This window comes from Hoplias malabaricus, chromosome 5, assembly GCF_029633855.1.
Source record: "Hoplias malabaricus isolate fHopMal1 chromosome 5, fHopMal1.hap1, whole genome shotgun sequence".
In the NCBI taxonomy this organism is placed as follows: domain Eukaryota; kingdom Metazoa; phylum Chordata; class Actinopteri; order Characiformes; family Erythrinidae; genus Hoplias; species Hoplias malabaricus.
In genome coordinates this window covers 53,087,389-53,112,446 of record NC_089804.1, presented here as the reverse complement: position 1 = coordinate 53,112,446, position 25,058 = coordinate 53,087,389, and the positions used below count along the sequence as shown (strand labels likewise).

The 25,058-nt window shown below is 41.7% G+C and overlaps 1 protein-coding gene across 1 annotated transcript; it reads left to right on the top strand.

The window, feature by feature from the left end:
- The first annotated feature begins 3,178 nt into the window (after positions 1-3,178).
- Positions 3,179-20,655, top strand: LOC136697334 (hormonally up-regulated neu tumor-associated kinase homolog A). Its single transcript, XM_066672370.1, has 10 exons — positions 3,179-3,394; positions 5,134-5,426; positions 7,517-7,572; positions 7,930-8,068; positions 8,569-8,696; positions 11,963-12,098; positions 12,216-12,393; positions 12,487-12,567; positions 19,508-19,748; positions 19,892-20,655. The coding sequence occupies exons 1-10, from the start codon at positions 3,179-3,181 to the stop codon at positions 20,653-20,655; spliced, it is 2,232 nt and encodes a 743-aa protein (XP_066528467.1).
- Positions 20,656-25,058: the final 4,403 nt, after the last annotated feature.

Below are 25,058 nucleotides of genomic sequence, written 5' to 3'. Positions count from 1 at the left end.
ACACCAATAATAAGCATTGCTTAGGAGAAATATTATAATAAAATACTATATAGCTTTGTTGGAATAACAACCTATGTTATGTAATTCGCATTATAGCTTGTCCTATGTTATATGAGTAATGACGCCTGTAATGAGGAGGAGTTTTCGTGTTACTGTTGCATAGTGTTTCTATGGTAATTACCCATTCACTTATGATTGTGATATTGTCGTAAAAATGTCGAAAATATGGGACTATGTCACAAATTGCAGTCCCCTATATATGTGACTTTATCATGAATAGGTGTGAGAACGGGTTGGCATTAATGACGCCAGTGAGGCTAGGTACAGCCTTAGTCAACAGGGAGGCCAATGTAGATTTACAGTTGTTGATGATTAAGGGGATTGTAGAGTTGTATAGCTAGCTTGAAGGGGGTGGGCCTCTGATGCCAGACTTCAATATTGAGCCTTCCGGAGGTGTCTTGGGCTTAATTCAACTCTTTTAAAGGGAACGTAGATGATTCTTGGGGTCTACAGTTCTCCCAGCAAAACAATTTCCCCAAATTTGTTTTCATGCAGAAGCTCAGCATTTTTATGGTGGACCGATATATTTGAATATGAAATGAGACGGTATGTGGCTAAAGTTTAACTTCTCTGTATGTTTTTATTCACTGTTTAAATTACCACAGAAACACGTTTGTAACTTGAGTTGTTGGGTTCTTTAGCATTTTCACTATGTGTTTACTTTCATGCAGTTAGCGTGCTTCTAAATTTGGAGTCATTTCCACCTTAAGTAATCTGTAACAGAAATATAATTCAACATTACCCACCCATGGAACATAAATAGTGCAATATCCTCGCCATTTAATGCATTTTAAAGTTCAAAAGACAGCTCATCCAGCAACGCACCTCAAACTAAAAAAAAAGAAGTAATTTCATGCTAAGACCCTTATTTTCTTCTACACCCTCATAAAAACATTTTTTATTTAAGCCTTTAAACTGCAGGCTCATATATTCCAGGTATTAATGGTTCAGTAATATGTAAAAAATGTTACCCATGTCATAGGTCAAATATGGTCCATTTAGAGGCATATTTTTTTTTTTTATGTGTTATTTTTTTACTTCTTTGTCTAAATTAGGTTTTATCTTGATAAAAAACAGTGGGAATGATTTTTAGTCTCTAGGATTGACTTTGCATCACAGGAACCTGAGATAAAAGAGTGTGTGTTGCTGTTGTTGGCTGCACTACCCGGTGAAACGTAGTGGGCCATATCTCTGACCTTTGACCACATCTCACATTAAAATTCTAAAAACATAAATATTCAACTCATCACATTGGAAGAGATCAGCTTCAAAGCCATTATAATAAGTGTAATCCTAACTATCCTTACTGAGAGAGAGAGAGAGAGAGAGAGAGAGAGAGAATATCCTATGGATGGACAGAAGATAAAGAATAAAAGAGCAAAAAGTGAGAATAAGAGAATTAATTTTAAAAAGAGATAGAAGAGAGAGAGGGAGGCAAGAGGGAAAGAGATTGAGCAACTAGAGTAAACCCAGAGGTTCAGAGAGAAGTGGGGCAAAGAGAGGAGGGTGAAAGTTGAAACAGAGGTGACGAGCATTTTTATCAGAATGTAAAGGAATGTGCCAGCTGTCACTGACGTTGTGTGTGTGGAGGCTTTACGGTTTTTGTTACCACTGACAGCTCAGTCTGTGAAATTATGAATACATGAGTACATTAACACATTTACACCAACACAGCAGCAACTGAATCCACTTTACAGTCTACCCAGTCTACTTACAATGTGCGCACCAAGAGAAGTGGTGTACTTTGTAAGTGAAAACACCTGCAGTTAGTCAGGCTTGTTATTAATTAATTTAACATTCATGAGTCTCATGCTAAAACAAGTAAATATTTTTTCTTCTCTTTCTTTGAAGCACAGCTGTTCAGTAGCAAGCAAAATCTCACATTATTATTATATTTGAGCGGTAAGCTAACTGTTTATAACTGTATATATATAACAATATATATTAGCGGTATGCTAACTAAGCTAACGGCTTAACTTTATAGTAGCTAGCAGTTAGCTTGTATCCATGAGTTCCGCAACCACCAATGTGGTTAGCCTTAGGCAGGGTTGTTCACCACTGATTTAAACTGATGGAATAATTTTTATCTTGAATTAGGTGTGCTCATTTGAAATAGGTTAGCATTGATAGTTCTTGTGTGTGTAAAACCCTTCTGAAATATTTATATCATGAACAACAATTGGAGGTGGTTTACTGAGTAATGCCTTTTGGAACTTAACCCTTGATTTACACTGTGGATGAGCATTTAATAATAAAAAATAAAAATAATAAATAAACACAGCCTCCTCAAACAGAGATAAAAACATTGTGCAATTGTGCATGCACCTGTATGTGTAGGGATTGTCAGTGTAAATGTGTGTGAGTGTGTGTGGTACGGGTTATTATGGTGTAGTATGTCCTGTCTGTACTCTAGGCTGACTGAACTAACCTGAGACCAGATACGGTTAATTATCCACCACACACACACACACACACAAGCACATGGGGGTGCATGAACCAACCAGACTGACAGTGGAACCCTCCCCTGGAAAGAAAATAGAGAGAGAGGAGCCAGGAGACGAAACAGAGGGAGAAAGACAGAGAGCGGACCACACACAGAAAAAAAAAAATGTGGAGTTGAGGGTCCTTGTCACTGAAAGATATAGAAAGGAAACTTCACGAACTACAGCTAGAACTTGGACTGCATGACTGAAAGTTTCAACGGTCACCGAGGGAATAGATTTTTGACATCAGAGAAGGAATGAAAGAAGATAAACTACAGACATCGGGCCACATTCACTCATCCATCTCTTTTTTTCCACTCATCCTTTCTTTGCCATTTGCCTCATTCCTTTCCTCTATTTCCTTCATTCTTCCATCTGTTTTGCCACCTTCAGAGGCTGGGAACTGAGTGCAGGTGCACTCTCAGAGCAGACGTGTTAAAAACAACACCCTTACAACACCTTTTCTGCTGGGTTTAACACAGCCTGTGTTGAGACTGCATGTTAAGATGTGCTGGAATGACACGGCCTGTGTCAGACATATGCTGAGTTTATATGGTCTGACACAAGATGTGTTATGATCACAAAAAAAAAAAAAATGTGTCGTAGATGAACACAATTTTTGAGAATTTGGCAAAATGCCAACTGCAACCAAGACCTCTCTGGACAGCATGATGTCGAATTCTGGGGAGCTAGGTCACTCAGTGCCTCCTTGTCTGGGGAAAGTGCCCAGAGAACTGGTCAGGAACTTCCCCCACACCAAACGTGTGGGCAGCTACCTGGTGGGCAAGATGATCAACAAAGGCTCTTTCGCCAAGGTGATGGAGGGAATGCACATTATCACAGGCGAGAAGGTGAGAGAGAGGCATGTACACTAATAATGACAAGCTTATACAGTCTTGAGCGTGATGCTTACACGGAGAAGAATAGTAAAACTAGGCTAAAGACTAGATATTGATGAAACTCAATCTCACACCACTGCCCAAATTTGAGATAAAATGAGATTTACGATTTTGCAACATTTCAAATGTGTACATTATATCCTCAATCTTTTGTTTAATCTAACATAATTCATCAGGTGTAAATGATCTGAATATATGACCTCACAAAATATATCAAATATACCTACAACTGTACAATACAGCCGCTGTATAACTGAGAGAATCAGTGCCGTAAAACACATAAACACACACCGAGAAACACACATATATCCCTGTCAATCAGAGTAGTAGTGTCACACGCTGTGAAGTGCCACTCATCGCTGTGTTGAAGAGCTGTCATCCATATTTCATGCTGTGGGTCTCTCTCAGTTTACGGCAAGGCTCACTCAGTCTGCTCCTGCAGCTGATACATAAAGCATTAATAAAGCAAGACTGTGTAAGGCAGCTCTTCTTTCATTAATTCCGTTTTTATTGATTGATACATAGCATTAAATAAGCCCAGTTGATTAGTCCCTTATAATACAGAGGGTTAAAACGGTTACAAAAAAAGGGACATTACTTTGTCATTTTTGTAAATATCATTTAAATTTTAATGAAACTCGCCGCGACCCTGAAATGGAAAAGCGGAAAAGAAGATGATGATGATAATGATTTTAATGAAACTTTTGTGTTAAATTCCTCACACAGTGAGGGAGATTTAGATGTAATTCTGGTCGGCTGTGAAAAAGAGTGACTGAGTTACAGTTCCCTAGTGGCACTGCATTTTGTGGTCAGCCAAGATGCTCTGGTCTAAATGTGTTTCAGATATTTCAGTGGATTTCAGGGATTGCTGGTTGGCTTTAATTATATTTTATTGCTTTAAAAATCCTTTATTTCAGTCAAGGTGCTCATAGTATGAAGTTAATCCAGTTAATGTAGATGAATGTATGGTGAATTAACTAGTACAACTTTGCAGTGAATTAGAACTGAGTGAAGAACATCTCATGCGTGGTGTTGCACTTTGTACCTGTGTGTAACGCATGAGCATGAATATGGATGCTTTGTCCTGTATGTGTTTTACCTCATGCCCCTTACTCCACCTTGGTGATCAGCTGTTTCATGGGTCACTAAATCTAGTCAATATATCCTTCTGTGAATCTGTGTGTGTGTGTGTGCCCAGCCATCTCTACCATGGATCATTGAGCCCTCGCCATTTTGTTTACCTTCCAGAAGTTGCTATAGCGATGATCGAGAGTTTGACTGAAGAGCATGTATCACTTCCACTTTGGCCTCTTGGTTTCTACCCCCGCACTGCTGCCCACTACCCTTCATTAATATTGCATATCTATGGCAACACAAATGTGTAACAACAGCATTGGCAATTATTAGCAGTTTAATATTTCAACGTATATGCTGAGGCCTGAGAGGCTGAAAAGGCTGGGCTTCTTACATGACTGTGTATTCCTGCTGTGTTTTGTCATGTACTCCTGGAAGTTCCCGCCATTTAAACACTCTCAAAAGCTGTCTGAAACTTACAAGAAACCAAGTTGTGTTTTTATTTCATATCCTAGTGTCCCCAAATTTTCAACTACAAGAAAATGCTGTCACAAACTATGAACCAAAAAAGTCTGTAGATGAGTTTTCAGTTTGTTGTTTGTCTCTCATTGTATCAGGTAGCCATTAAAGTGATTGATAAGAAGAAAGCGCGTCAGGACTCGTATGTGCTGAAGAATATGAAGCGTGAGCCCAGAACCCACCAGATGATCCGGCATCCCAATATTGTCCTGTTGCTGGAGACACTGGAGACTGAGAACTCTTACTACATGGCCATGGAGCTGTGTTCTGGGGGAGATCTGATGGACAGAATCTGTGATCGCAAAAGGCTGGAGGAGAGAGAGGTCCGCAGATACACTCGCCAGATATTGTCTGCTGTGGACCATCTACACACACATGGCATAGTGCACAGGTAGTATGCAGCTAGAGAAAATGCACATAGAAAGCAATGTATATTTTATGTACCTCATCTTCTGTGTTGGTCAGTTTGTTTCTGAGCATTGTTGGCTGATTGGTTGACATGTCAATGTCGCTACTATGTTGAGAGAAGTCTACCATCCGACTAACTTCTTGTCAACAGTCGTCCTGGTATTGGGCCCTTACCATATGAGGATGTGTGAGATGGACTGATGGGGGAATGAATGGTAAACTGAACAACAGAATTTATAAAGAGAGCCAAAAATGACAAAACACAAAAGGTAAAAAAGGCACTGGGCGGCACCGTGGTGCAGCAGGGAGTGTCGCAGTCACACAGCTCCAGGGGCCTGGAGGTTGTGGGTTCGATTCCCGCTCCAGGTGACTGTCTGTGAGGAGTGTAGTGTGTTCTCTCTGTGTCCACGTGGGTTTCCTCCAGGTGACTGTCTGTGAGGAGTGTGGTGTGTTCTCTCTGTGTCTGTGTGGGTTTCCTCCGGGTGCTCCGGTTTCCTCCCACAGTCTAAAAACACACGTTGGTAGGTGGATTGGCGACTCAAAAGTGTCCGTAGGTGTGAGTGTGTGAGTGAATGTGTGTGTGTCTGTGTTGCCCTGTGAAGGACTGGCGCCCCCTCCAGGGTGTATTCCTGCCTTGTGCCCAATGATTCCAGGTAGGCTCTGGACCCACCGCGACCCTGAATTGGATAAGGGTTACAGATAATGAATGAATGAATGAATGAATGAATGAACGAATGAATGAAAAAAGGCACTGCTGTGAAATTGAAAGTGTATGTGTTATAAGAGTTAATTTGATTGTGGACATGCAGTGTGTGTGTGTGTGTGTGTGTGTGTGGGCATGACTTTTACAGAAGGCTCCACGGGGACGCCAGAGTGGGAATGCTCTGAGCTTCTCGATGACCTCATTATTCTCTGCCACTATGGTTAACACATCATTCACACACTTCCGCACTAATGAAGTCCCATGATGAAATCATGTAATGCAAAAATCAGACACATACACAAGTTCTTTGATGAGACTGACAGAGGCCCTAGTTCAATAAGAGTACTCCTCAGATCACACACGCACAACATTATTGGCTGCAGAGCCAGCAAATATTAAGCAAAAGTTCCAGTCTACAGCAGGACAGGTCAGTACACATGTTGCCTCCATAGTAACAGTGGTGTATGTTGAGGGCAAACCTAAACGCAGGTTGATTTGACACTGATAAAGCCTTAACAAAGTTTGCTAACCTGTGTAAACTCATTCTTATACACATATGTACAGAAACATTCACAAAAGACCAAGATGGCTGAATTGAGCTCCACTAGCAGAGAACAATTATCAAAACACCACAATAGTGTAAGACATTTCCACAGAGTATTTTGAAATTATTGATACGTTTAATAAAAAAAAAAGACCCTGTAGTGCCACAATGAACAATGCATTTTGTCAGTGTTCTTTAAGTATTCACAGTATCCATAATGGGTGGCATGGTGTTCCATCAGGTAGTGTCACTGTCACACAGCTCCAGAGACCTGGGGTTAGGGGTTCATCCGTGAAGAGTTTGGTGTGTTCTCTCAGTGTACGCGTGGGTTTCCTCCCGGCACTCCTGTTTCCGGTTTCCTCCCACAGAGAAAAAAAAGAACACATGTTTTTAGGTGGATTGGCGATTCAAAAGCATCCATAGGTGTGAGTGTGTGTTGCCCTGCAAAGGACTGGCGCCCCCTCCAGAGTGTGTTCCTGCCTTGCGCCCAATGATTATGGATAGGCTCTGGACCCACCGTGACCCTGAAATGGACAAGTGTTTATAGGCAACTAGTGAATAAATGAATATCCGCAATACGCTCAGCAAAATGTTTAAGCTTCACACAAGCTTTAGAGTTTAAATCTTGCTCATATGTTTAAAGCTGGTTAATTCATTTATGGTTTATGTGACATATTGTACCTGTGTGTGTGTGTGTGTGTGTGTGTGTGTGTGTGTGTGTGTGTGTGTATGTGAGAGAGAGAGAGAGAGAGAGAGAGAGAGAGAGAGAGAGAGAGACCAACCGACCTTTACTGTGTTTCTTCTTTGTTGTCTTTTGTGCCTGAAGGGACCTGAAGATTGAGAATTTTCTTCTGGATGAGCACAACAACATAAAGATTGTTGGTGAGTATGTTTTTGTGTGTGCTAAGGCCTAAAAGATATTGTTTGGGGGACGTTTAACTAGAACCTCTTTGGTCTAACTGATTATTGCAGACAGCACTGTGGCTAAAAATATAAATCCATACAAACAGTCTGCTTTTTACATTCTTATATAATCTACTCCTGTCTGGAAACAAGGGAATTCATTAGAAAGGTAGCCACATTGTACTGTCAGTTTTGCCACACCAGTATTATCCATGATGTGAAAAATATGATGGTCCATTAACAGAAAGTTAATCCACATTCATGTTGAACTTCTGATCAAACCACGATGGTCTGAGAGAAAGTACGGAAGACTTTATTCCTGTGTGCCTTTCCTAGACTTTGGTCTGAGTAACACTCTGAAGATAGATACTCTCTCTCCGGAGCTTCTGAACACTCAGTGTGGAAGCCCCGCTTATGCTGCCCCTGAGCTGCTGGCACACAGAAAGTACGGCCCTAAAGTGGATGTATGGTCTGTGTGAGTACACGTCATACTTAGCTGTGAATGAGAGCGGATAGTGAGACGAATAAGAATCATGTAAATATGTTGTGGTCCTTGCATTGCTTATTGAAGTTGTCGTACGAAACAAACTCTCTATATTCTTAGATTAAAGATTTAATACCTTTAAACTTTTAAAACAACATGTTTCATTACAGGTAATAAAGTGTTAAATAAAAATGTGATTTTGAAGGCTTGTAATAATTTGTTTAATCTGTCACAAACAAGCATGTAAACTTAAAATATAGCTAGTACTTCCCTACTAAGGCAGATCTGCCATTGCTGGTTTAAAATGTGCTAACTAAGATGCTACACGGCTAGTACGACCAGCAGTATTTAAATAACCGAGTTATGGAACATAGTGCAGCATTTATTTGGATGTAATTTTGTACAGTGTTAATGTGGTTAAAAATTTTGTCTGAAAAATCATGCTGGAGAAATCATGTATAGTATTAACTTTTATGTGTGTGTATGTGTAGGGGTGTTAGCATGTTTGCCATGCTAACTGGTACACTGCCCTTTACAGTGGAGCCTTTCAACATCAAACAACTTCATCAAAAAATGGTTAATGGAGAAATCAGTACAATTCCATCTGACATTAGTAAAGGTAATACTTTTTATGTTTCTTTTACATGTATTTAATGCTGTTACAATAGGATAGATTCTGCTAATGTGCTAACGCTATATAATGTAGCATTTCCTTTCAAATGTAGCTTTTAGCTGTAGGAATGAATAACCTTGTAAAGTATACACTGTAGGAGTCTGGATGTGTTGACCTTCTCTCCTACATAACTCACAATGGCTTGTAATTACAATGTTAAAAGTTCTCATTTTCGGATAAAAGGTTATCAATATTCCTCCTATTTCCGACCATCCCCTAATTCCGTCCACTGCCGTGTATGTTGCAATTCTGTTCTCTCTTCGCCAATCGCATTGGGTAAAATAATAAAACATAAGATCAAGCCCTAGTAGGGCATTTAAACATCAATCTTGCAAGAAATCACATATCTAAACAATATTTAAGTATCTCTAACAGTGTTGTAATTCTTTGTGTGCAAGTGGAACACAACACATTTCCATTTCGCGACAGATATTTCCCTCAGTGTAAAAGTTAGCTTAGCGGTTAGCTTCCTTTTCTCTGAGGGGAAAATCTATCGCCATTGTAATCCTTAAATGTAGAGTACGGATACCAACACAGGACAAATATGATTTCATTGTGAACCTCTCAAAACCACTGAATGTGGTAGCAACTCTTTCGTTTGACTGTCACAAGCAGGGGAGGTGGCTGAAGTTAGCAGGCGCTAATAATCTTAGCAGTATTTTCACCTACTTAAACAAAAGCGTTTTTATCTAAAAACATATTTGCTTACAAAGTCAAGCAAGTCTTGGACATTAATCTACACATATTTGACTCCTGAAAAATGTTGATTTGAGTGAGTAAAGTACTTCTATTTATTTACAGTTAGCTAAGATTTCCAATATTGTAATTAAAGTGGCCAGAAGTTGGGGTAATTACGCTATCTGTGTTATGTTCAAATTCATGAATGCACACATAGGCATTCAGATACTGTATACCTTCACAGAAAGAGAGAGAGAGAGATAGTGGTGAGACGTGATAGCTGAGATAAGACAACACAAACTGTTCATCTTCACTGTGATTATCTGATCATTTGATACTGCATATTAAACATTGATAAGCCCATCGTGGAGATTTAGCAATCACAATTACGCAGGCACACCCTCACACACCTCATTGTTTACGTAACGACTTTTGAGAAGCTGTTCCCAGAACAACACTGAAGTGCATTAAATATACATGGCATCACTGGAAATCAACAAGTAACACCTAGCAGGCTTTTCAGACACAGCCCTTATGTTTTTAGTACAGCGAAAATGACAAGAGTTATAATTTGGACATACATTTCCTGCATTTAAACATATGCAAACAGATACGCCGACACCGTTTGCGTGTCTTCAAAGGTCTAGACCTTGTCTGCACCCAGAGAGTGTGTGTAACACCCTAAGTGAATGAGTAAATGTGATCGTCACTGTCTGCCGACACTAACAGCACCTTCACCTGGCCACACACACACACACACACACTCACACAGACAGCATGTGTAGTGCCAAGCTGACACACTGATCCTGGGTCATCCCTGGGCTGGTGAGGGTGGTAAGAGAGAGGAGCGAGCCACTATAATCTGATCTGCCATGATGCAAGAGAGCTAAAGCCATTAGACCTCAGAGAAAGACAGAAAATGAGACAGAGGTCAAATGAGAGAGAGTGAGTTTCCAGTTTATTAGGTACCTTTGCCTTCTACATCAAAATGTGTCTTGTATTTATTGGACATTTTATCAAGCTTACATACAATATAAAAGTAGCCCAAAAGTTGGTGCATAGTTTGATAGTCCCCTCTGTTCCTTTCATTAATGGACAAAGACATAGCAGCACAGGACCAGCAGTGATTTAATTTGTGTGGGAGGCACATTCAGCAGAGATAGTGATGTTGTAGTGGAGTAGTTGTGTCAAAGAGTATCTCATGCCAGTGGCATTTATGATGCCTACTCAATAAACCAGGGGTCAGACACATAAATGGCACATGGACAAAGATAAACTGTAGTCTCTAACTATAAACCTACACAGTGAATATGTTAGGTACATGTAATGGCCAGGTACCTAACACTGCATGGTACAGACACATTCTACTCACTTTTGGCACCTGGTACCTAGTTGGTACCTTCATTTTCCACTACCACAGCTCCCACTCCCCTGAAGTATAGATGATGTTGCGTAGGGTGACCAGATATGAGATGGTAAAAAAGAGGACACGTCTCGGGGCGAGGAGGGTTATTAGGCCACGCCCCTCGCTGCCGTTGTATTCTTAGCTGAACCTGTGTGCGCTTTTAGGTGCTTTACACCTTTATTTGAAACACAAAACATGGGAATTTCTTTTTTAATTCATCTGAGAACTTACATTTACGTTTCGGCATAGCTGCTCGAGATGAGGGTAGGTACATGAGCTTTGCCTGACGTAAACAAGGACTACTGACGTGCAGACTGACCAATTAAATGTTTACAGAGAAGGTTATCGACCAATAACGGTAGCTCTACAGTCAGACCGTCCAATCAGAAGATTGTAGGCTACTTCACCACGCCCCCTTCTCACTCAAGCGAACCAGTTGGAGTAGGGGAGGGCGGGACTAGTTTGTGAAGGAAACTTCTCGAAGTTCTATGTAAGCTCTAGAAAAACAAAATGCCGGACGTTTGTGAAATTCCGCCCGGACATTTTTTTAAGTCGGAAATTGAGGACATGTCCGGGTAAAAGAGGACGTCTGTTCATACTAATGTTACGAAACAATGGGAACAGCCGGCCTTAGAAACCACAATAATTGTGGCGGTAATGTTAAGTGTTGTGTACTCATTGTATTATATTTGGCACTGAATGTGGTTAAGTGCATCAGTTGAGATAGATCAGTGTAACGTTTTTATTCCTTGTTGCTCTCACTAGAGTGTTTCATTGGCCAAATATCTTAGGAACATTTTAACCTCTTCAAAAGCTTGTAATTGTATGAGCTGCCGTTGTGAGTCAGATAAAAGCAAATGTGATTGCTACTGTAGCTTTGAGATTCTTTTCAAACACCTTGTTTGCGCTGGATGTTTGCATTTTGTTGTGATTGACCAATCACATTCACCAATCAGCATTCTACAAGGTTTACAAGTCATGGTTTAGTCCCTACTTAGCTTGCTTGGAACCACAAACAAGCCTGTACTAAAAATGCCGTGCTGTAAGTGTAACTGTATGAGAAGCCTATGAATGCTTTGAAAACCATTCCTTCTGTTAATGGTATCAGTCTCTTCTTCTCTGTATGTAGGGGCTGTGCAGTTTGTTTTGTCACTGTTGGAGCCCGACCCATTGAAAAGGCCAGCAGTGAAAGCAGCCATGGAAGAGAAATGGATTAATGAGGGCTACGCCAAAAGACCACTACACACTGTGGTTCATAAGAACAGGTATGTGATACGAACAGGCGATCAATCTTTAAATCATCAGCATACAGGGCACAGGAAAACATTTCAATCTATGATTTTAAAAATGATGTTATTCATTCATAATGGTTGTTGGCTCAGGTTGCGTCCCGAAGACCTCAACTCATCAGTTCTTAACTACATGACCGAGTCCCTTAGCTATGGCCTCTCTGACATCATCCACACGGTGGTAAACAACAGACCTTCTGCCATCTTAGCTACCTACCAACTACTGCTGAAAAAACTGATCAGGCACCAGAAAGGAACCAAGAACATGAAGGTAATGTAACACAAAAAAACAATGACAGAAGTATTGCACAAATGCTACTTATTACAAACACAGATTATATGAGACCTATCGTGATTTTATCAGAGAGTGGAGACCAGTGAGTGGAATCAAACTAAACCTCTGTGGAGTGAAAGGATCCACACACCTTTGAAGAGTCAGCAACAGGTAATTTACAAAACTCTCATTAATGCTTTTTCTGATACAGGAAGATCAATTCAACCCTGGAAATGAAGAAGTATATATGCAAAAGTTTTTGTAAAAGCCATGTCATGAAATAGAGCAGTCATTATACCATTTCCTTTTTTTATTAGACTGTATTTTTCATGCAGTGATATATAAGGGCTCAGAAACCCTTTTGTTGAAAGGGTTATTGGACGTTCTCCATCAATTAATGGAGAACCAAATGTTCTCATTACAAAGGGTCACAGTGTTTTGAATTGGAATGTAAAGTGCCAAATTTGCATCTCAGCAAAAGTAAACATACGCCCAGGATGGTGGAAATACATTGTCTGGCCAATAAAAAGTCACTATTTGGATTTAAATAAGACAATCCTTAAGAGTCTGTGATCCATTAATTATTGAAGTGATTAATGTGTTTCATGCTAAAGCAGTTCTTTTAGCCGTAAATAATGCAGTGAGTAACTTCTCATTTCTTAGACAACAATCCCATGGTCATGGAAAAGATGTTACCTTGTATTAGAAAGGTCAAACTATTTGGCCTGCTTTAAACAAATAAAACAATTAAGGACACTGCTGAAATGACTGGAATTGGTTTAACAACTGTGCACCCATTATTAAAACCTGAAAGGACAGTGGTGAACTGTCAACTTTGTGGAAGAAGTGAGGCTAAAAAAAATGTTTGTGATCCATCACTTTGACTCACTCAGATTATAAAATCTACACTAGAGTCCACAGCTGTGTTTAATAGTGAAAGTAAGAGCATTTCCACACACAGAAGATTGCAAATAAACAGCTGTGTTTCCATAAGAAAGCCACTTCTTTGTGAGGTTAATCTGAAAAAATGATTGTATTTGATAAAGAATGGATTCTGGAGCAGTGGAATTGTCATGTGGTCCAACGAGTCCAGACTGACCCTGTTCCAGAAGGATGGGGGAGTCAGATTAGGAAGGGAAGAGCATGAATCTACAGGTGCATTGCAGTAAATTAGACTATTGTCCAAAAGTTTATTTCAGTATATCTCATTCATTATCTGTATTCCTTATCCAGTTCAGGGTCGCGGTGGGTCCAGAGCCTACCTGGAATCATTGGGCGCAAGGCGGGAATACACCCTGGAGGGGGCTCCGGTTCTTCACAGGGCAACACACACACACACATTCACTCACACACTCACACCTACGGACACTTTTGAGTCGCCAATCCACCTACCAACTTGTGTTTTTGGACTGTGGGAGGAAACCGGAGCACCCGGAGGAAACCCACACAGACACAGAGAGAACACACCACACTCCTCACAGACAGTCACCCGGAGGAAACCCACGCGGACACAGAGAGAACACTCCACACTCCTCACAAACAGTCACCCGGAGGAAACCCACACAGACACAGAGAGAACACACCACACTCCTCACAGACAGTCACCCGGAGGAAACCCACGCAGACACAGGGAGAACACACCACACTCCTCACAGACAGTCACCCGGAGGAAACCCACGCAGACACAGGGAGAACACACCACACTCCTCACAGACAGTCACCCGGAGGAAACCCACGCAGACACAGAGAGAACACATCACAGTCCTCACAGACAGTCACCCGGAGGAAACCCACGCAGACACAGGGAGAACACACCACACTCCTCACAGACAGTCACCCGGAGGAAACCCACGCAGACACAGGGAGAACACACCACACTCCTCACAGACAGTCACCCGGAGGAAACCCACGCAGACACAGGGAGAACACACCACACTCCTCACAGACAGTCACCCGGAGGAAACCCACACAGACACAGGGAGAACACACCACACTCCTCACAGACAGTCACCCGGAGGAAACCCACACAGACACAGGGAGAACACACCACACTCCTCACAGACAGTCACTCGGAGGAAATTCATTTCAAACAGAATAATCTATTTCAAGCATTTATTTCTTTTACTGTTGATGATTATAGTTTACAGCCAATGAAAACCACTGTAAAAATCTCTGGAGGTATCATTATGATCTGGGGTTGCTTCATTTGCTCAGAAATGTTATTTGGCGATACAGTGAAACAAACAGTGCCACAGCGAATGTGTGCTGCAATGAATCAGTCAATGTTGTGCCAGTGGAATATTAGTGTGTTTTTTTTGCTGGACCGCCAACGGTCCGACCTAGAAAAGGCATTTGCGCTTACTGACTGACTGACACCTAATGTTGAAACGCGCATGCACGAGTAGGAGTAGGAGTTTTAGCCGTATTTCACAGAGAGACCTTAAGATGGCGCCACTACACCGTCTGTTATTAGTTCAGCCATATTTCACATTCCAGTTTGTGAACTAAATTTGGAATCATTCTGCGGTGGCCTCTTTTCCCTGGACAAGTGCTGTGTTCAAATGTTCAAAAGGGGTCAGAGAGTTAAGAGCTGAACTGGGACACGGAGAGAGATTGGTCTCAAGATAATTTACAAATGCGTAAATGTTAATCCAGGGTGACCAGACGTCCTCTTTTACCCGGACATGTCCTCTTTTTTAGACTTAAAAAAATGTCCGGGCGGAATTTCACAAACGTCCGGGATTGTGTTTTTCTAGAGCTTACATAGAACTTCGAGAAGTTTCGTTCACAAACTAGTCCCGCCCTCCCCTACTCCGATTGGATGGTCTGATTGTAGAGCTACCGTTATTGGTCGATAACCTTCTCTGTAAACATTTAATTGGTCAGTCTGCACGTCAGTAGTCCTTGTTTACGTCAGGCAAAGCTCATATACTCACCCTCATCTCGAGCAGCTATGCCAAAACGTAAATGTAAGTTCTCGGATGAATTAAAAAAGAAATTCCCATGTTTTGTGTAGCAAATAAAGGTGTAAAGGACCTAAAAGCACACATAGGTTCAGCTAAGAATAAAACGGCAGCGAGGGGCGAGAGCTCATCACCTCCCCCCACAAATGCAGATTCAACATTTTACAAATAAATTGCTGATCCAAACAACCAATGATGTATAAAGGAAAATCATAATTACCAGGGGTGCCCAAAGCTTTTCATACCACTGTATTTAATGTGGTCATTTACTTAAGGTACATGGTTGATTTTTAAAGCTGTAATGTTTAAAATGAGGCCTGTAAAATACCATGAGACACGTTTTAAGGTGGTATTTTTTAATGTGTCCGTTTTTGAAATGAAGTGGACTTACTTAAGGTGGATACCTAAATAAAATGGCTGATATTTTTAATGTGGAATTTTTTAATGTGGCAAAATATAATGGGAGAATTTTTAAGGCATAAGTGACAGTTTAAATGAAATGGTAGTTCACTAGGGGGTGTTCAATACATTTTGGGGTCTTTTTAGCGTTTTATGGCGGTATTTGAAGTGATCATTTATTTAAGGAAAGCTAGTTTAAAATTACTGTTTTTATTTTTAAGTGGATTTTTTTAAGGGTGGCATTAAAAATATATTGGTATTTTTTTTAAGTGTTAAGATTTAAAAGTGGGTGGATCAATCCTGCAATGGTTAACCCCTCTGGCCCTGCCCACACTGGGCAGAGTATATGGCATGCAGTCAGAAGGCTCCCCAAAGTGAGAATTCAGGCAAACTCAGCACCACCCACACTCCAATATAGAATAACATTTCCTATCAAATGTTGATGTCAAGATGTTAAGTATCAGGAGAGAATGCAGACTCTTTTTTTCAACCATTTTCCAAAAGCTGAACCTGTTCCTTTTTCAGAGGGTTGGTACTTATTCAGCCTCGAGACATCTTCTGGCCCACAGGAGGCAGAGAATGAGACAAATTCAGGCTGGTCAGCTAGCCTCTCTGGCTAAAGAGGGCAAAGCATAACAGCAGGGGCTAGTCCCACTGACCCTGCTCACACTGGACAGGGCTTAAGGCATGCAGTCAGAAAGCTCCCCTAAATCACACATGGAGGAAGAAGCATATTGTCTTACAACCAAATATAATAGGATGAGGTTTTCTATAAAATGACTAAAGTTCTCAATAATGCTAAAGAAAAGAAAAGTCAGATATTTAAGGAACTTAAACCACAATAGAGAAAACCGTTTCCACATATTAAAGTGCCAATCTGTAACACTGACAGCAAGCTAAATTCTAAATCACGTCAGGTTATTTTGAATAGTCTACTGTTTTTGTCGTCCGATGTGTGCCGTCACTGGTGTCGTGATGATAGACATGACATCATATGATCAGGCAAGGTTTTTTTTTAAATAATGAATTATCATAACCACAAACATGAAGGCATTTCTAGAACAAAATGTCTATATGAAATTTAAATGTAAAATATCAGTATGAAGTAAAATTGTAGCCTAATGTGGTTGCATCTGTGATCTGTTTAACTAGATACTCATTCATCAGACAAGTGAGGTGGATCTCTGGGCACTGGCAGTTCAGCTTTCCCACGGAGCCAGAGCTGATCCTCAGGGGTCACACTGGTTTTTGTCCCTCACATTATAAAAGCAAGCCCTCTCCCTCTGGCAGCATGAAGGTCTTCAATTTTCATTTGTAAATTTGTAATAGGGCGGCACGGTGGTGTCCTGGAGGTTGTGGGTTCGAGTCCCACTCCGGGTGACTGTCTGTGAGGAGTTTGGTGTGTTCTCCCTGTGTCTGCGTGGGTTTCCTCCGGGTGACTGTCTGTGAGGAGTGTGGTGTGTTCTCCCTGTGTCCGCGTGGGCTTCCTCTGGGTGACTGTCTGTGAGGAGTGTGGTGTGTTCTCCCTGTGTCTGCGTGGGTTTCCTCTGGGTGCTCCGGTTTCCACCCACAGTCCAAAAACACACGTTGGTAGGTCGATTGGTGACTCAAAAGTGTCCGTAAGTGTGAGTGAGTGTCTGAGTGTGTGTGTTGCCCTGTGAAGGACTGGCGCCCCCTCCAGGGTGTATTCCTGCCTTGCACCCAATGATTCCAGGTAGGCTCTGGACCCACCGCGACCCTGAACTGGATAAGGGTTACAGATAATGAATAAATGAATGAAAAATTTGTAATAAACCTCACAATATTACCTAATTTTGATTGCTGTTGTTTTGCACAAGTTTATTCCAGTCTTTCTACACTTTATAAAATATTATATATTTTAAGAAATAAAGTGTATTTATGAAAAATACATTTGTAATATTACTTTCTTTATAAACAACACAGTAATCAAAAGTTCACCATCTGTTCTTTTACTACAACTGTCTTTTTTTAAAAAAATAAGAAAATGCAGCTACTATTTTAAATTCAATGTATTTCTGAATGTAATTATAGATCCTTTAAAATGATTTACAGTGCACCTACAGAGAAGAACATGGTCAGTTACTTTCATTACAGGCACTTTGTACTCATTAGTTTCAGGAGGTAATTTACCACAATAACCATCATCACACACTTCTGAGTACAAAGCTGGCTAATGATGAATGGGTGTTTCTCTTCTACTCACATGGGTACAGCGGGGAATAAGCATCTGTGTTGTCTTACACACTTTCCTGCTTCCTCAGCTCAACAGACTTACATTTGGGTCATCGTCTTCACACAAGAGGTCCTCGGCATATATTATTCCTTTTATAAATTTAACATTCTTTGAATCACCCAGAAAATAAAGTAGATGTGCTGTCTCTAGACTTACCTTGTTGTTGCTGGACCGTCTACTGGGCATTTGTGCTGACTGACTGACTGACTGACACCTAATGTTTAATCGCACATGTGCGAGTATGAACTCTGCGTTCAGCTCTATTTCACAGAGAGAGCTTAAGGTGGCGCTACTACTTTGTCTGTTGTTAGTTCAGCCATATTTCACATTCCAGTTCTTGAACTAAATTTGGTGACCAAACGTCCTTTTTTCCCTGGACAAGTGCTCTTTTGGGACCTAAAAAAATTCCTAAATCACCAAAAGTGTCCGGGATTTTGCTGTCTGCAGGCTTTCCCCTGTCCCATTTCTTGTCATAAGCCCTAAATCCTTCATTACAATGTTCCTTTTGATAACGCTGTTGAAAAGTGAGCAGAAAGCGCGAGGGTTAATGTGTTCAAACGGTCAGAGAGTTGAGAACTGAATTGGGACACGCTTGCGCCGCTTCAGCGCTGTAGGTCCTCCATCCACCGCGGGGAGCAGCTCAGTGTTTTACTGGAGCCTCCAACAGAATTGTGTTGAACGTTGTTGAGGTGATATTTATCATAGTCTCATTTTTATGTTTGGAGAATGTTTCTGTGACACAGCCTTTTGTTTTCTACTCTGTATTTAACAAATAGAAAGACACCAATACACGGACACATCTCGCCGTTACTGACTTTCTGACGAGTAAATTACATCTGCGCAGTTAGTTTATTTAACTTTACACAAAAACCGGCAAAATCTTGGGATTTTTAAAGTCAGAACAGGTGTTGCTCAAAATAAACGAGGCTGTGAATTTGTTACAGCACAGTTTTATCAGTCGGACCCTTATAGAAATGTAAGTCAGTAATAAATATCTAGTTCCCAGTGATGCCCTGTTCCTTTATCATGTGTAGATTACTCGGTTGATCAAATGTTAAGGCGCTTGGTTTTAGAAATGTTCAAAAACTTAAATGTTAAAACGTTTTTTTTGTTGTTGTTTTGTGGTAAACGAGTTGCTTTAATATCGTCTCAACACGGTGCTTCAGTTTTGTAGCTTTGTACGAACAGATAATAACAGGTTTTCCCTGATCACACACACACTGTCAGCAATTGACAATATAAACTATTTTTATAGTTTGTTGTTATTTGTTATTATTGTAAACAAGGCATTGATATGAAGCACCAAAGCTTCTCCAGACCTTCCAATGACCTTCCTGTTTTTGAAATGCCAGAAACACCTCTGTGACTAATTGTGACTTGCCTAATTTCTCTTTGCTCTTGTTTGTTGCCTCATTGGGATTTGAAGGAAAGATTACACCATTAATGGGTTAATTTTACTACATAATACATATATTTGCGCAAATCTCTGTGTTAGTCCCCGCAGAGCAGAACTACCAATGCCAGCCAGAGCCAAAGACAGTCCAGCAAAGCTCAGAAGATCCATTCACAGGATAGAGATTCACTGAGCAGCAGAAGGAGGCCAGAGGAGGACATCAGACAAAAACAGCCGAGTTCAGAGCACAGAGCAGCGTCCCCATCCACTCTGCCTGCAGATGCATTCCCTGATGATGACTTTGCAGTCACAGTAGATGCAAGAGAAGTACTGTTTCCTGAAGGTATTATTTTTTGTAATCTTAATGCATTGATATATTCAAACTTTTAATGGGTACTACATATGATCAATTATAAATTAGCAGTTTTAATTTCACTGCAGACTTTGTTTTGTCGATATATTCATTTTTGTTTATGTGGGTTTCAGTCTCAGTGTTTGGTGAGAGGGAACTGGTCCATGCCTCCCCTACCAAATGCTCCTGCAAAGAGGGGAGTGGCTCCAAGCTGTGCGACTCCACCCCCTGTGAGGTTCCAGTACCTGTGGAAAGCAAAAAGGATCCCCAGTCCACCAAGCCAACACCGAAACCTCTTGACCTGAGAGGGACACACTCTGATGACTATTCTGGGGAAGAAGAGAAGCATCACCATGACAACAAGCTGGAAAAGTTACAGACGTTCTACTCCGAAAAAAGCGTGTCACCCAGAACCCACTTGGACAGCAGAGCAGGGCAGCGGTTTAAGGACCTCCTGTTGGCCATAGAGGAAAAGACACACCCTGCCCGTCAACTCAGCGCCGTGGAAACCGCAGCACAAACGTCTCCGTTACCCCGGCTACGTCACGGAACCGTGTCACCAAGGAAAGTGACTTGGGTGGGGTTTAAACATCACGCTGGGACAGGCACCGGCTCCTCCCCCTTTCTGGTCAATGGTTCAAAGCCACCAGTGTTTCCATCCCAAAGACAGCAGGCTCTGGTCATCAAGAGCCTGAGACACACAAAAGAAAAGAGGAACATGGTGACAGGAGGAGGAGGGACGATCGGTGTCCCAGGAAACACGGGGAAAAGGAACTCTGTGCAGATACGGACGTTTATCCAGCGCAGAGACACGGACTTAAACCTGCCCATGCTCCCCTCCACGTTCCACAGCAAAGGTGACAAGAAACCTGAAATACTCAGGATGGACTTTGGTTGACAGTGGGAGAGACAGCGAGAGAGATGAGAAGGGGAGTTAGACAGAGAGCAGTAACTAATAATAGGAGATAGCCACGAGAAAATTGTGAGAAAATTGATCAGTATAACATTTCCAAGGACAGGCAGTTCTTTATATGTCCCTCAGCTTTGACAGAGGCATACATGAAAAATGTTCTATACCAGCATCAGCCCACGATGCCCATTCATTTCATTTATTCATTATCTGTAAGCGCTTATCCAATTCAGGGTCGCAGGGGTCCAGAGCCTACCTGGAATCATTGGGCGGGAATACACCCTGAAGGGGGCGCCAGTCCTTCACAGGGCAACACAGACACACACACACATTCACACCTACGGACACTTTTGAGTCACCAATCCACCTACCAACGTGTGTTTTTTTTTTGTTTGTTTGTTTTTTTTGACTGTGGGAGGAAACCGGAGCACCCGGAGGAAACCCACGCGGACACAGGGAGAACACACCACACTCCTCACAGACAGTCACCCGGAGGAAACCCACGCAGACACAGGGAGAACACACCACACTCCTCACAGACAGTCACCCGGAGGAAACCCACGCAGACACAGGGAGAACACACCACACTCCTCACAGACAGTCACCCGGAGGAAACCCACGCGGACACAGGGAGAACACACCACACTCCTCACAGACAGTCACCCGGAGGAAACCCACGCAGACACAGGGAGAACACACCACACTCCTCACAGACAGTCACCCGGAGGAAACCCACGCAGACACAGGGAGAACACACCACACTCCTCACAGACAGTCACCCGGAGGAAACCCACGCGGACACAGGGAGAACACACCACACTCCTCACAGACAGTCACCCGGAGGAAACCCACGCAGACACAGGGAGAACACACCACACTCCTCACAGACAGTCACCCGGAGCGGGAATCGAACCCACAACCTCCAGGTTCATGGAGCTGTGTGACTGCGCCACCGTGCTGCCCTACGATGCCCATGCGTTCCTAATTTGGAGACTAGGTTGCTGCATGAATTGGAATGAAAATGCAGGGTTAGTTTTATTGCAAGTTACAAAACCGAACCCATTAGTAACAACCTCTGAAGACAGGACATTAATCCTTTTATTCCACACAGATTTTTGAGACAAGCAATTAAAAGCTCTCCACATATCCCTCCTCCCCTTCTGATCCCCTCTGCCCTCTGATCTTTTAGTCTTAAGCCAATTTAATTATACTTGAGCTTCTTTATTATCTGCTCAGGGTCTGACAGATGCCCATTGTCTTCTTAAGCCTGTATCATGTTGCTGTTTATGAATGAACATCGCTGAATGGCATCAATCAAGTTGTGCCCGTCAGTGCCAAACGGTGACGTTCGAATTGTTATTGCATGAAGTTGGATAATAAACAAGATTATGCCATGGACTGCTTGGTATTCACTGATCACCCAAAGCTAGGGCAGGGTTTGTAAAGACAGCAATTCTTTCAGGACACAGTGGCCTCGTGACACCACAAGCAGCAGGAAAGACATGAGGTAAACTGCTATTAAATATGAAACAACATCAGAATAATGATGATATAAAGACATCTTTCAATGTTGGTGTTCACTTCATCCACTTTGATTCTGACATGACATGTGCATTCTGTAAATTACTGTAAATTTTATTCCATTCGTCATTCGTTCAATTCGTCCATTCGGAATGTTTACACGGTTATATATATCATGATTGCATGTTTTATATCATGACACGCAACACTTTTCATAAAATTAAGATGTTTCTTCACCATTTGCTAGCTCTCCAATCTGTTTGCGCTCTGGAAACTGATCTAACGTGTTTACGAAACGCTTGTGTGAGTAAATGAGTTTAAAAAAAAAAACAAAGTTGCTCAGTCAGACATGCTAGGCATCCTTCTTCTAAAGACCTCCAAACTTTGAAAATCATGAACGAAGGTGAGGACATTACCTTATTCCTGTGCCATAGGTGGGTAATATTGACTTATTTAATCTGTTTCAGATTATTCATGTTGTAACTGACTCTGGAGACAGTTAACTGCATGAAAGTAAACACAGACCAAAAGTGCTACAAAATTAAACTCAATTTTGCTGATATTTTGTACATCCTCCGTTATGAGTAAAATATAGTACATTACTTATTTCTTTTATTAATGTTATCAAATTTGTCAAGCAGAATTTGATTTGTGTGTGTGTGTGTGTGTGTGTGGTGCACAAGTGCATGTTTTGTGAAGGGTGTTACACATAAGCTCATAGTACTCCACTGTGAATTATAGACGGGTAAAAGAATCTTTCCTTCTTTTCAGCCTATGAGAAGCTGATGAATAATTTAAAGTGTGTTGTGTCATTAGATACTGTGCTGAGTGGGCCTGGCACATGTATGAGGGCGTGTGTGTGTGTGTGTGTGTGTGTGAAGGGGACAGACCGGGATGTCTGTGTTCAGGTTGTTTTCTTATTTTAGAGAGTCACAGAGGACAAATATTCTTAAAACCAGTATCACAGCTACAGTCTTCTGTAAACCTATGTTCAAACATTTGTAGACACCCCATAATGACTAGTGTATTCAGATACACTAGTTACACTGGATCCTCTGTCCACTGTCACACTTTGTGCAGTATGTGGCCTTGTGTAAAGAAGCTGGTGGTTTGGTTGTGTATAAAAATGTAAAGCAGCTAACCTGGGGGTAATAACACTGCAGAGACACTGGTCATTAACTCTGAGCTCGTCCTTCAGTCTCTGTCTTTAATTAAACACAGAGGATACAGCAGAAAAGGAACATTCGAACAGTGGAGGGATTTCAGCAAAAGAGAAGCACTATTCCCAGTTTCTGCAATATTCACCTTATATTCTATGACGGCATGGGAGCGGCCATCTTTGTTTACATTGTTTACCTTGCGTCTGGTGAGGCAGGGGATCCCTGGATATCGATTATGGAACAAAAAACCCAAGACAGGGAGGAGATAGAGGTGAAAAAGCAAACAAGCAAACACTGTTTTTTTACCGCTGGAGGTCTCGCAGTGTTTGCTAATTTACTAGCTTTATTTCAGAATTTTTATTTCCATCTTAACACTAAAAGCATGTTATTAGTCTCACTAGGACCTGGAAGCACAGAGAGTTTGACTGCTGGGACTGGCTGGGGACACTGGAGCAGTCAGCTCGTGCTTGGTGTACTTTCAAAAAATTGCTGTGGTTAGTTCATTACGCATTGTGTAGAACCCTATTGCTTTTGTATGGGATTTTCTTATTATTTTCTCCTGAATGAGTTGTTGTGTGGAAGAGACCATATGTCATACTGACACCAGATTCACACAGGCTTACAGACACATCACACACGACACACCACACACACACACACACACACACACACAGAGTCCACATAGACTGTCAGGCACAATACACACTACGTATACCACACTCAACTATGGTCTAAGGAAGCTGATCAACTCTTACTACAGGTGCAGGTACAGGTCATATTTGATTGTGTTGCCATAGGCAACCAGCTCATGCTTGGACCCCCAGATTGAAGCAACTGGCTATATTTAGGGATTCAAGTGCTTGAAACCCTATCGTAATAGTTTTATCATTATTCGTAATTCTTTTCCTGCATGAAAGCCTGGACTGTAAGGCCTACACACTTGAGGCTTGGTCAACAGGTAGCACTGGCTCCCGCTATTTTCCACATAATGGGTCATAGAGACAGCCCCCCTCCAGATTCCTTTGGTCCAGGCAAGCACCAACAATATATAGAACAACTAAGCTTACTTTTGTTGATATAGTTTAAATGCTTTAGCTGCCTCATTTCTTCACTGATGCTTGATCCCTCCACTCCCCATGTTCCTCTGACCAGTGCAGGTGGTATTGTCCAGTGGGTATCTGGCATGCTGACCCGGGCTTGTCTGAACTTGCCTCGAACATCTCATGGAAGTCAAGGAATGAAAGGAACACAGACGTTTACATATTAAGTCATTAGGGGGCCATGATTTAGAACTTGTCCGTGTTGCTCATGATTCATGCGCAAGTAAAACCTTCATTAAACAGGGAGATGTTTCTTATTAACTAAGAACACAAGAAACCCCAAACTCATTTTGAGCTGCACAGACTGCAAATGAAAAGCCAGGCCCAATGTTTTAAGGCCTGCTTAAATGACCACAATGGCTGTTCTCTGGCTGACTGTGAGCTACGTCGCTAAACTGACCCAAATGTTCTGGTCCCTGTTTACAAAACATTGCACAGAGCCATGATCAGATAGAGCGGCGGGACTCAAAGCCCACTTGTTGGAGAATAGGGGTGGTGTGTGTGTGTGTGCGCGTTATTAACCAGCCGTATCGGTGTATCAGCGGGCCGCAAATCCCGCCTTCAATAAAACATGAGGCTCTGACTTCTGGGTCAAGTAGAAGTGACACCA